General features: G+C 37.4%; 2 protein-coding genes across 4 annotated transcripts; one reads left to right on the top strand and one right to left on the bottom strand.

The window, feature by feature from the left end:
* The first annotated feature begins 1,417 nt into the window (after nt 1-1,417).
* LOC103697658 (probable mannitol dehydrogenase) lies at nt 1,418-5,683 on the top strand. Of its 3 annotated transcripts, none has more exons than XM_039128965.1 (5): nt 1,418-1,626; nt 2,621-2,734; nt 4,546-5,059; nt 5,132-5,285; nt 5,365-5,683. In XM_039128965.1, exons 1-5 carry the CDS (start codon nt 1,490-1,492, stop codon nt 5,604-5,606), a joined length of 1,161 nt encoding a protein of 386 aa, XP_038984893.1. In that variant the 5' UTR covers nt 1,418-1,489; the 3' UTR covers nt 5,607-5,683. The 3 variants fall into 3 exon arrangements, with proteins under 3 accessions (XP_038984893.1, XP_017695968.1, XP_026656646.1); XM_017840479.3 differs by having other exon boundaries at nt 1,420-1,569; XM_026800845.2 differs by having other exon boundaries at nt 1,582-1,806.
* A 1,194-nt stretch (nt 5,684-6,877) lies between these two features.
* On the bottom strand, nt 6,878-12,389 carry LOC103695875 (glutamine synthetase nodule isozyme). The gene is made up of 13 exons (XM_008777312.4): nt 12,209-12,389; nt 10,223-10,262; nt 10,004-10,107; nt 9,843-9,891; nt 9,522-9,628; nt 9,299-9,386; nt 8,545-8,673; nt 8,379-8,453; nt 8,170-8,223; nt 7,957-7,994; nt 7,649-7,808; nt 7,489-7,549; nt 6,878-7,395 (listed from the first exon to the last, which is right to left on the bottom strand). Exons 1-13 carry the CDS (start codon nt 12,289-12,291, stop codon nt 7,304-7,306), a joined length of 1,080 nt encoding a protein of 359 aa, XP_008775534.1. The 5' UTR covers nt 12,292-12,389; the 3' UTR covers nt 6,878-7,303.
* Nucleotides 12,390-12,833: the final 444 nt, after the last annotated feature.

Raw genomic sequence — 12,833 nt, 5'->3', positions numbered from 1 at the left:
GGCAGATAAAATGATTCAGTTTCTTTATTACCCTTACATCCCTGTTGAATCAAGTTGTTTGCAATAAATCCCTACTGTTAACTACTATATTACACCAGCTTAATTTGGTTGACAACAAAGATGAAAACAGCTTCTATGTTAGTTGTTCGTCTGTAGATGGGGATCACCATTGCCTACGAGTAAAAACTGTGCATGGCCAGTAGCTACCCAGCTCACGGCAACCAAGAAAAAAATAATAAAAAAAAGGGGTGGGGAGCAAATAATCTAGATTTTAGTTGTCCTCGCAAAATTATCAAAATAATCCTTTTATTAATTAACCTATTAATTTTGTATTACTGAATATATTAAGCTCGCATATTTAAAAAAAATCAGTTATGACTTGTATTTATCTTTAATTGTTTTGAAACTGCCATCATTTTTAAATTAAAATTATGAGATATTCTCTTTTAAAGTTTCAATCTCTCTTTTAGTGCACTAACTATAATTTAATATGTCACTTGTGCCATTCTCTAATCATTATTCCAAATTTTTAAAAGTAAAAAAACTAATACCCCACATCCCCATCTATCCCTTCCCTCCTCTTCACCTTCTCTTCGGTCAACCCCTCCTTAATTACCCATCCTCCTCCTCCTATTTTTATCTATGTGAAGGCCTCTTTTAAGTTTCTTGGAATCTTCAGTTGCTTTGCTGAATTTTTTTTGGAAAAAAAAAAAAAAATTCTTTTGCCCCTTCAGATTTTCTTTACCCCACCCATCTTATAAGTGTGTCTTTTTTTTTTCAAATAAGGTAGGGACTGAATTGAAGGGTTCTTTACATGCATGTCATGTCCTATATACCTATTTAGTTACTATGTATTTCCATATGATATTTTATGTTTTTGAAACAATATTAATTCTATATGTTTTCTGACATCGTTATTTGAAAGCGTTAGATTTTTTTTTCATAAATCAAGTTGTGTAAGGGCTAAAATTTAATACATCATTTTTATATCCACTTTGAAGAAAGAAGAAAACAAAAAATGTAAAGACTCGTGTAGGCATATATTTAGTCCTGTATTAGTAATGCACTGGGTATATCTTAGATACTTATACTAGACTAAGAAACTCAAATAATACCTTTTGCTAGTCTTTTTAAATGAAATCCTAGATTGTTACAAATGGTGTCAGAGCGGGTTGATGCAGATTAGTAGATACTGCAATATAGGTCTAAATTGAATTTATGGTATTTATAATTAAATTTAAATGGATTTAAATTTGTAGTTTATTGAAAATTTTAAGACTTAAATGAAGAGAGTATGCGAGGATTGTGCAGCAGGGAATTGAAAGTTGAATATATTATTATTGAGTGCACTCATCCAGAAGATACACTTAGTGGATATCTTAATCATTAAAAGGTCCATAAGCTCTGTCCGCCTTACAAAGTGGAAGGTAGGACTCTTGGAAACGACCATTATTCTCTTGTCATCTCCAAGACAGCGTTTGAGAGGGTGATGGGGCAATCAAACATGGCATTTGGATTGGCAGCAAGGGATGCAACTGGAGTCCTCTCCCCCTTCTCCTTCCCCTTAAGGCTCTCTCTCTCTCTCTCTCTCTCTCGCCCCGCGCGCATGTTTTTGGTTACTCTATTGTATTGCTATGTTTTCCTTCCCTTTTTTAATTTAAAAAAATAGATGTCTGAGTGTTAAGTTCATGTGAAATGTCTCCTCTGTTATTGATACTCACGGTTTGTCTTCCTTCTCTTAGTTCCAGTCGATAGTACTCTCTCTTCTTCAAGGTTTAAAGGTTTGACCCTTGTGATGGTCTTGAGGTCCGTATTGAATTGTAGGGTAATTATGTCATAGCAGATGTTATTTAGCTGTTATCCGGTTAATTTCGTCTTTGTGTAACGGGAATGAGGTCTAACATGCCACACGAGCACACCAACACCCCCCCTCCCTCTCTTCTTCTCAGGTTATATCTTTTGTTTATTCCCAAAAAATATAACCACTAAGAGTATTTGCAATGGTAATATAACAAAAGAATCGTGATCTAAAAAACTCTAAATTAATAGTTGTATGTAGTGGATACATTTGATAAATACACTTTACATGAAGACTTGTATGGGCGTATATTTACTCTCACATTGATTGTGATACTTAAACAATGTCAAAGAATCCAAATAATGCCTTCCAGCTAGTTTTTTGTGAAATTCTGAATCATTACAAATGGTATAGACTTGGCCTAGTCCATGGCCAATGTAGACTAGGAAATACTAAAGCATGCGCCCTTTTGAGACTGGCCATAGGTTGATCTTAGTATCTAGGATTAGAGGATCTTTACGGGTGTATATTATAGTATCTGCGACGTTTAGTCCTATATTGGTTGTGTGCTGGAAAGATCTTGAATACTTACATGGAACTAAGAAGAGTTGTTACACTTTATGTAAAAGCTGAATGAGAAAAATTTCTCAATCTATATCATCTTAGTGATCTAGAACGAACAAATAATGGATGTATATATACTAAATAATACTTTTTATATCCATTACCTTTTTTTGATTAACCTATTTCAGAATATATTTACTTTTAAAGGTTACTAGCGATCTTATTTTATATAATTTGATGTGCCACTATATTCTACAGGGCTAAAGGAGATGATGACATCACCTTGAAGATATTGTACTGTGGGATTTGTCATTCTGATCTTTCCACCATCAAAAATGAGTGGAGAAATGCTATATACCCAGTTGTCCCCGGGTATGAACCTACAGAATTAGTAGCTTGATCTAAATTTTCTTTCACCAATATTAAAGGATTTCTGATTGCATTTGAATATTTTTCTTCATAATTGTCATGAGCTAGTTTAGCATTATAATTCTCTGTGCATGATATTTCTATGCTTTGATTTGAAAGCAATGAAATAAGAAACACTTTTGTTGATTATGTGACAAATAAAGATGCCACCAAATTCTCCAAGGTCAGAGACACAAATATGTCATTATTATTCAGCATTGTATTATCAGCTAGCGCATTAAGATATTTTCACACAACATTTCCTCCTAAAAACATCAAAAGTTTGGATCTAGCCAGTCACTTGCTGCCATGTCAACACGTAAGTGTTGTGAGGGTGGATTAACACCGTCCCCTTCCATCAAAAATGTATAGGTACTTGGGAATGGTCATTGAAGCACTCTTTTGAAGCCACATTTCCTCCTTTTTGCAAGCAGGTGAAACTAGAGTTTGTCAGTAAAAGCTTCCAAACACTGTCGAGTGCTATATGGTGTGCCGTTGTTTAATACCTCTCATGAACCCATAATGTTATTTGTTTGTGTTAAGGTACTCTAAATATTTCAAATGTATTGCAGATGAATTGTAATTAGATTATTGTAAGCTTATCTAATTATAAGAACTTTATGTTTTTAATGTTACAACATTTTAAGCACATATAAACTACATACGACATTTCTACTGCATTTAGTGATGATTCCTTATTTATTAAATTTCTTGTTGTTCAACTTTTCTCCCTGGAAAACTTTAATCTTTTGCGCATTTTGCTGACACTCCCTGCTTAATACCTAAGACGTGATATGAATGCCTAGCGGATTTAAAGATTATTACCTTACTCTAGTGTCATGTTACAGAGCTTTGAGAGTTCTTCTCTATATGGAAAAAACAAAAGAAAAGAAAAGGAAAAAAAGAACGCAGCTATGATGAGAGAACAATGGTCTCCTTTTGTGCAATAATTTGCATTCATAGTACTTCAGAGTTTTATATTAGTCAACTAATTGACACATAGCAATTTGTATAATTAACAGTGTATGTTTATACAGAAGCAGTAAACTACACATACAAATCAAGATCAAGATATTTCCATTATGAATGGATAATTCGGTATATTTTTCTTGATAAAATAAATATATTGGTGTTGAGAGTGGGATTTAAACCCCAGAAAAAAAAAAATTAAAGTTTCAGATATGTTTGCTTTTTAAAACTGTTCCTACTGTCAAGTAAAGTATCCTATCTCATGCTTGCAAATTTAATCGTAGTTTCCGTATTTCCTTACTGTGAAAAGAAATAATAAGCTGCTGACAACTGCAATCATATGTCTTCGTAACAAATGCCACTGCAATTAGTATTTATGAAATAATTATTACAATCTCCTACTGAAAAATAAAAATCACTATTGCCGTCAGAAGGATATAGATTATGCATGAAATCCATGCACGTAAACTTTCCTCGAAGAGAAGAGGATTCAAATATAATTTTCTCAAGTTTGGGATTTTGTCAAGACAGTCAGGCAATGCAATTGTGTTTTTCATTAGTTCATGAATATTTTCAGACTACAGGACGGAACAAAAATTTGCATTCTACAAGAAGCAAGAGCAGTTATTTTAAACTCTTTAATTCTTCGCTGCAGCAAATTCGCTGCAACCTTCGTTATATTTATAATCTTCCATGATCCATAATATGAAAATGGCCAGCCAGTGATCTTTAAAATGGTCTAAAGCCAAACAGATGTCCAGAATGAAAGCTTATAATAATTCTTTCCTTTGTGCAATTCCTTGCAGGCATGAGATTGTGGGTGTCATCACTGAAGCAGGTCGCAATGTCCAAAAGTTCAGGGTTGGGGACAAGGCGGGTGTAGGATACTTCATCAGCAGTTGCCTTTCCTGTGACGACTGCAAGCAGGATTCAGAGAACTACTGCCCCCAACTTGTGCCAACCTTCAACTCCTCCCACCCCGACGGTACGCCGACCTATGGAGGATTCTCCAATAAGTTAGTTGTCAATGAGCATTTTGCCGTCAGGATCCCCACCAAGTTGCCTGTAGACAAGGTTGCACCTCTACTGTGTGCGGGGATCGCAGTGTACAACCCACTGAAGGAGCATGGACTCAGTGAACCTGGGAAGCATTTGGGAGTGGTTGGACTTGGTGGGCTTGGCCATTTAGCTGTAAAGTTCTCCAAGGCGTTTGGGGTGAAAGTTACAGTTATCAGCACAAGTCCTGACAAGGAGAAGGAAGCTACTGAGAAGTTGGGAGCTGACTCATTCATAGTCAGTCGAGACCCTGAGCAAATGAAGGTAGAACTTTTCACTAACATGGATTGTTGTCATCATCCTCTTCAGGTCATGCTATCTTTTTTTTTGAAATAGGCTGCCATGGGCACAATGGATGGTATTCTTGATACCATTGCAGCTGATCACTCACTTATGCCCCTGTTCGCATTGCTGAAGACTCGTGGTAAACTTATTGCTCTTGGTGGGATGACCAAGCCTACAGAGATATCTCTCTTCCCTATAATGGCAGGTATTGAGCTAGTTTGATAAATTTTATATATCATACTTTGGATTGGAGGGACCTACGTTATTCAGCTAGTATCTTGCAGGAGGGAAAATTATGGCTGGAAGTATAATTGGTGGGGTGAAGGGTACGCAGGATATGTTGTCCTTCGCTGAGGAGCATAACATAACAGCAGAGGTTGAGGTCATTGGAATGGACGATGTGAACACTGCAATGGAGCGGCTTCAGAAGGGCGACGTGAGATTCCGATTCGTTATCGATGTGGCGAACACCATAAGATTGTCTTACAAAATTCAGAATTTGGGAGAGCAAAATAATGTTGTTTAATTCTCGTGCTCAGCTTTGTTGCCTGTGGTTGTTCTTGACAGCTTACAATAAGAAGTAAGAGCAGATCATTCAGATAATATTTTTGAGCCAATTAATTCAGATAATAGTAAAGCCTCTATGAAAAGAAAGAGAGGGAGGGGGAGAGAGAGAGAGAGAGAGAGTAGGAAGCCCCGGCTAAGATTGTCAAAAAAAAGGCCTCCTTGAAGTCAATTTTAAGAAGTAGACCCTGCTCTCCTGAATTTTTTTTTTTTTTTTTACATTGGTAGGTGATATCATGAACATAGAAGCTGACAACAATTATTATGAGTTTTTAAGTTGCAACAGAATGAAATTGCACATTTTCAGCAACACTACAATAACTCTCAGAATATTTTTGTATAATTTAACCATAGATAAGATCAAATGTTAATCCTATTTATAGGTTAGTCACAATATTCTGAACTTTTGCAATTATTAACTAATTTTTGATTGACAGATTAATTCAGCAAATTATGCCTGTATAGCTGAACCATTAAAATTGTCTTTTTATTGTTTTTGTTGCTTACAGAGTTGCTGTTCTCACAAGCACCTATATGCAACTATGTCAATTAATCATAGACATCTTTTATTTTTAAAATTTTATATGAGATTATCATCTTTTTGAAACACCATCATTTGGCTAGATTTCCACATTTTACCCTACAATTTAAAATGTCAACATGATGCAAGGAGAAATATCGGTTAATTAGTTTGAATTTCAAAGAACAGAAAACAGATGTACAATGATAAGCAAAGTAATTATCTTTTGAAGAGAATTGGATTTTCACTAGGCTACACATAATAAAATGATAAATAAGCGATGGCCAAATGTGATTAAAACAGAATAATTCACAAATTTCTCTCCACAGAAAAATGTGTACTGGTTTCCATCTTGTGGCATTTTCCAACTAGTAGTTACATGCCAAAGGAGTACTCACAGCCGATATACAAGCGCTCCTAGATCCTTGTTTGCATTTGTTTTCCTTTTAAAGCCATTCATGCAAACAAAAATCTTCCCATGTGCAAGACAAGTACCCAATAGCCAGACAATTTTTTTGAGGAAAAATGAGTCAGACAAATTCATCTAGAAAAATGATTTTTTTTTTCATTCTCATCTTGCTTCATACAAAAAAATTTGCAAAAGTACATATCAGCAGATAGGAAAGCCTTCATTAGAATAATTATATAAAATTGCCTTTAGAATTGGATACTTGAAAGCCAAATTAAAATGCAGGGATCCAACTAAGTTCCACTGAAAGACTTCCTAACTCAACAACCAAAAATCAAGATTACGACAAGTAATTCCAATTACATATTCAACCGGCATATTTAAATAAGTCTTTCACTGCCAACTTGGCAGTATCATACTGCAAATGGACAACTAGGATCTGTTTTGAGAGAGAACTTTTTATGTTATCAAAATATATTGTTTGTTGCTGCTACTCCGATTACAAATTGAAAATATAAAGCAGCAAAAACAACCAAGTATAGCTAAAACCATTTGCCTGCATAGTCTCTCCCAATATAGAGCAATGACTCCAAACTACTACCACAACAAGAATGCCAATCAAAGACTACTGAAAAGATAAGAGTTCCAAGCGCAATGCAAGATGGTGAACTCAGAATCCCACAAGACAGAGACTCAAAAATCCTAACAGAAGGTGCGAGTAGCAGGCCTCTCATGATTTCCAGAGGATGGTAGTCTCTGCAATCATTGAGGTAACCACATAGGGATCCATGTTGGAAGCAGGCCTTCGGTCTTCAAAATATCCTGATGATAGAAGAAAGGGCACTTCTAGTCTGAGATGGGAAAACAACACAAACAGTGAAAGGAAACTAGATTTAGCCGAGAAATGTTGTTAACCTTTGCCATTCTTCTCAGTGTCACGGCCAACACGAATGGATGCCCCACGATTTGCAACTCCCTGCCAACCATGAGAGAAAGGTAATGAATGCACTCAATTGAATCTTATTCTTTTCTCAAGGATATGTCTCTGAGCAGGAGAGTTGCAAGACATGCATACCCATTGGAAGTTGTTGATATCAGCAGTCTCGTGTCGTCCGGTAAGCCGGCGCTCATTGCCTTCTCCATAGGCAGCAATGTGCTCCTTGTGCCGCAGGCCAAGCTTTTCAATTGCCTTCTTTATGACTTCATACCCTCCATCACTTCTCATGGATTTGGTGCTGAGAACCACCAACAGAAAATGGATACATCAACATAAATAAACCTTCAGGTGTGGAAAAGGTTGTAATTTTGCTCCCTTTGAAAGGATGAAGGGGTAGAAAATGCAGTAGGCATCTTCCACATATCATTCACTGTGAATTGTATTACCTGTAATTTGTGTGAGCACCAGCACCATTCCAATCACCCTAGTAGCCACAAATTCAAGAAGCAATTTTGGACATTAGGACATCGCAATGACATTGATATAATATAGAAAGAGTCCTCCCACCCCCTCAATGATTCTTTTTTCAATTCCTCGAAGTAGAAGATACAAAGTCAAAACAACAAGATCCGGCAAAGAAAGAAGAAAGTTGATCTTACCTGAATAGGCTTCGGATCAAAGGAGAGCACCACACCAGCAATTTCAGTAATTCGCTGTTTACATCAAAGAAGCAATATGCAATTAGCAGTTCGGTAACCAAATAGTTATGGATTCTACAGAATCAAAACTAGTATATGGCCGTTGTCCCTCATTCATATGACATGCCTTGTCCGGAGAACATATATTTTGATTGAGCATCTGCATTTACCTCCAATATGTAGCGAGCAACCCATAGTTGATCACCAGCAGAGATGCCAACAGCAGGACCAACTTGAAATTCCCACTGTAGAGATAACAATGACAACAAATGATGTCAGATTATAAGTAAAACCACTAAAGGAGGAGAAGGGGGGTGGGGGGATCAAAAAACTTACCTGGCCTGGCATGACTTCTCCATTGATACCGCTGATGTCAATCCCTGCATAAAGACAGGCTTTGTAGTGGCTATCAACAATGTCACGCCCGAAAGATTTGTCCGCACCAACACCACAATAATAAGGACCCTGTTACAAATCCATATTCATTAGAACAACTCGATAAGTTTGAGCATATCAAAGAAACACTCTCTTTGTGATCCTCTAAGATTTAAGACCTTACTTTGGTGCAAGGAGAATTCATTGATGATCTATAAATCCAATAATGATGGCAATAATGTGAGATTAAAAGGAAACATGAACATCAACAAAGAATCACAAAAAAAAAGACACTGCAAAACATGAACATCAGCAAAAGAATAAAGAATTTGAAAAACATGGAACAGGAATGAAAACTAATATGCAATTCAGAACTAGTCCTTCATCTATGATGAAGATAACCTGAATGACAAGCTTCAACATATAAGACGAACATCCAATATTTAACAACAAAACAAAAGGATCGAGAATAACAGTGCTTATTATATAAGTTCTCCATTCATTCTTTTCTTTATACACTCAAAATTTATTCAATATATTTTAATGTGTAAAGGAAAGAAAGGCAAAAGGCATTAATGGACTTCTAATAATTCTCTAAGAGGGGGATACATCAAGCACAAACAAAAGCCATATAACAATGCAAAAAGAAACATGAAAATAAGAAAGTTTAATGAAATCCATCATGTAGCACCTCAAGTTGGTATCAAATTATTACCTGAGGACCAGGATAACCTCCAGTAGGCCACCCAAGAGGCCAGTTCACATCTTTCTGAAGAAGAGTATACTCCTGCTCTATTCCATACCTGCACCAGTTAAAGGAGAGGAAGAAACAAAAACAAGAAATGGGTCCATTAATGTAAAATATAAAATCATCAGAAGAGAAGAAAAAGATAAAATAACTAAACAGAATAAAGAATAAGAAGACATGAAAGTAATACCAAGTTTCTTCAGCAGCAACATCAGGGCGGCTGAAAATCTTAGCAGCATTGTATCTTTTGTTGGTGGGAATTGGCTCCCCAGCGGGTGTATAACAATCACACATCACCTATTTATCAAAAAGGGAAAAAATATCTAACGAAACAAACCAAATTTATATAAAAAGAATACAAACAACCTATAACCATAAAATTCATATCATACAAGAAGTATGGAAATTCCATGAGAAAACCAATAGCATAAAGCTCAAACAAGATTACTGGCAATGATAAGTTCCAAGTAGTTAAATTTAAAAATTAAAACAAAAAAGAAAAAGAACTTACAAGAATGTTGTTTCCCCGCCTGAATGGGTCCTTGAAAATGGCTTGAGGACTACAAGAACACATTGGCAAAATTAATCCAAATGAAGAGAGGATGTAATTACCAAGACAAATAAAGAAACAATTAGTAAAAACCTAAAATAAGGAGGAATACGAGAACATACTACAGAATCACTTCACTGTCTTCTCCAGGAGCTTGACCTGTGCTTGAACCATCGTAGTTCCACTTTGGAAGCTTGCTGGGATCACTGACAGGCTCAGGGAGCGTCTGTTAAATGAAATTGTACATAGTCAAATGGATTGGCGAAATCAAACAAAAAGCATCATATGAAGTGGCTAAAAAAAATGAAATTGAATAAACTTTCAGGGGGTGAAAAATATACCCTTGCTTTGCTCCGGATGTCCATTCCAGATCCACCAACCCTATTGGATATCATATTAACAGATTAAACATAACATATGTAGTATTCCCACAGAACAATGACCAAAGAAAATGAAGCAGTTTCACTCTATTAGGCTAGTGAAGATCTGCCCAGTAATGCTTAAAAAAGGAGTGCATGTTAAGGATCATAACAAGTCTGATTTTATAGCATTTGTCACAGCACAGGACCTCACCCAAAATAATTAGTCGGAAGATATTATTTAGACTTTTTAGCCCTGTATAAATATCCAAAATCTATCCGATGAATAGCCGATGAGGGACTAAACATGCCCGTACGGTCCTCACAAAATTGAAATTAAAAAAATAATAAAAGAATAATCATAGATTTAAAAAAAGTTAGAGTTCAAATTAGCATAATAACCATCAAAACCTAATCATGAAAAGAAAAATCTTAGCTTCATACCAATGAGAGAGAAAAAAATTTGAGCAGATAGAAACTATTATATAAGGGTAGTCTTTAAGGACCAAAGTCGAGAAATAAGCAAGGATGCTCGGGCCAAGGTCGGCGGAACTATTCCAAATCAGGCGGTTCCAGTCATACTGAGCCATCTCGACGGCGGACCGGGATGGTTTCGGCAACGGAAATAAAATCCATTGCCGGAGTGGGAGAAGGAGAAGGAAAGAGAGGAAAAGAGAGAACGAGCAAGAGAGGAAGAGAGAATGAGAGGAAGGAAGAGAGAGGGAGGCAGAGGTCGGCCACCAGAGGGCCGGTAGAGGCCGGCGAGCCATGTGCGCACGGAGGAGGCTCCTTCGGGCTCCGCAGCCAGATCTTCTGTTTCGTTTAAAATAGCAGTTTGGCTGCTTTTTTAATTTTGCAATTTTTAAGTGAAGTCACAAGCGATTTGCCGACTTTACTTAAAAGTCGCAAAAATAAAAAAAGGGACGGACCTTGTTTCGAACAAAACAACCGGCTGCAGAGCCCTCCTCCATCCGGGTCATCGGCCCTCCGCCTCCCTCCCTCTCCCTCTCCCCCTCCCTCTCCCCCTCCCCCTTCTCTCTCTTTTCTTCTCTCCCATTCGCCCTCTCCCCAGCCTCCTTTAATATGTCGGTACAGGCCCGGCATGGCACGGTGCAGGTCCGTGCCTCCGGGCAACCGGTCCAGCAGACCATAACTCATGCATTTCTCATAAATCTATAATGAGCACACCGTAAGCATATTCGCCACCAAATACAACTGACCCATCATAAAATTCAAGCTTTTAATATTTCAACGATGAACCAATCGATCGACCATAAAGTGAATTACAAAATGGAAATGCGAGTGGTCCAGCAAACAGGATGAATAAAGATGAACCCTCCTCTATATTATAGTAATCCAAACTGTAACGCATGCCAAAGGCAAAAATAAGAAACAACCTTTCCCAGAAATCTATAATGAACAAAACCCAAGAACAAAAAAGACAACAGAACAGCACCCTGAAACAGAATACAATGACAAAAGAAAACAGGGATCATAAGAACAGGCGAGGAGGGGATGAACCGAACCCGACGTACTCACCCATTTATAAGAAATCTATACCAAGACAAAAACTTCAAAAAAAAAAAAAATCAGAGAGACAGCACTCACACTGCCCACAGAACCAAACGAGAAGAGATTACAACAGACTACAACAGAACACAGCAGGGGAGGGAAGATTCAAACCAGAGAAACACATGCAACCCTTACAAATCTATAGAAAACAGAAACCCAAGGAACTAGAAAGGCAGTAAACCCCTCAAACAAAAAACGAAACAGAAAAAAAAAGGCGGGGATGAGAGAACAGAACAAAATGGAGGAAGACCATAGCACATATCAAGGTCCTTTAAAACAAATCTCGATACTAGAACGGAATAGCAAAAGGAAGAATCCAAAAGGAAAACAATCAGATATAAAACCGAAAGAGCGAGAGAGAAATAGAAACAGAGAGGGAGGGGACTGAGCGCAAACCAGATGTATTCGGCAATGATCTTCTCCGTGGAGTCGGAGAGATCAAGGTTGAGGAGATCTGAGAGCAGAGACATGGCTTCCATGCGGCAAAAAGAGAGGAGGAGGAGGAGGAGGAGGAGGAGGAGAAGAAGAAGAAAGAGAGCTTCCCCTGTGTCAGAGATGTTAACCACGGAACAGAGTATCTCGTGTTTAATTATTTATAGCGAAGGAGGCGGCGATGGGAATACGGATACCGTGGGAGGTTTATCGATATCTCGAATAAAAAAAAAACTAAAAATAAAACAGTAATAACTAACGGAGAGGCGTAACTTTCTTGAACTGAGAAAACGGAGAGAAACCTCCGTTTACTACATCTCCGTCGGCCGGGCAAATATGACTACTTGGAAAGCGGAAGTCTTTTCTCCGTTAACATTGTGTCGACTGTAGGCAACGTGGCGCCTTACGGTTGGCTGGATTCAGTGGATTGCGTACATTTATTTGGTGTTAAAAGGAAAATAGAGATAATAATAGAAAATAATTTAATAGAGGAGAGGGATTTCTAGCCAAAAGGAGCAGGTAAGCGCGGGTTTCGTTCACCGCGGGAACCGGTTAGTAGCTGCCGACAGGGGCAGCAGACACCATCGTG

The sequence above is a fragment of the Phoenix dactylifera genome, chromosome 8 (genome assembly GCF_009389715.1).
Source record: "Phoenix dactylifera cultivar Barhee BC4 chromosome 8, palm_55x_up_171113_PBpolish2nd_filt_p, whole genome shotgun sequence".
NCBI classification, from domain to species: Eukaryota; Viridiplantae; Streptophyta; class Magnoliopsida; order Arecales; family Arecaceae; genus Phoenix; species Phoenix dactylifera.
Note: the sequence above shows the minus strand (reverse complement) of the source record. Positions and strands in the feature narration are given on the sequence as shown.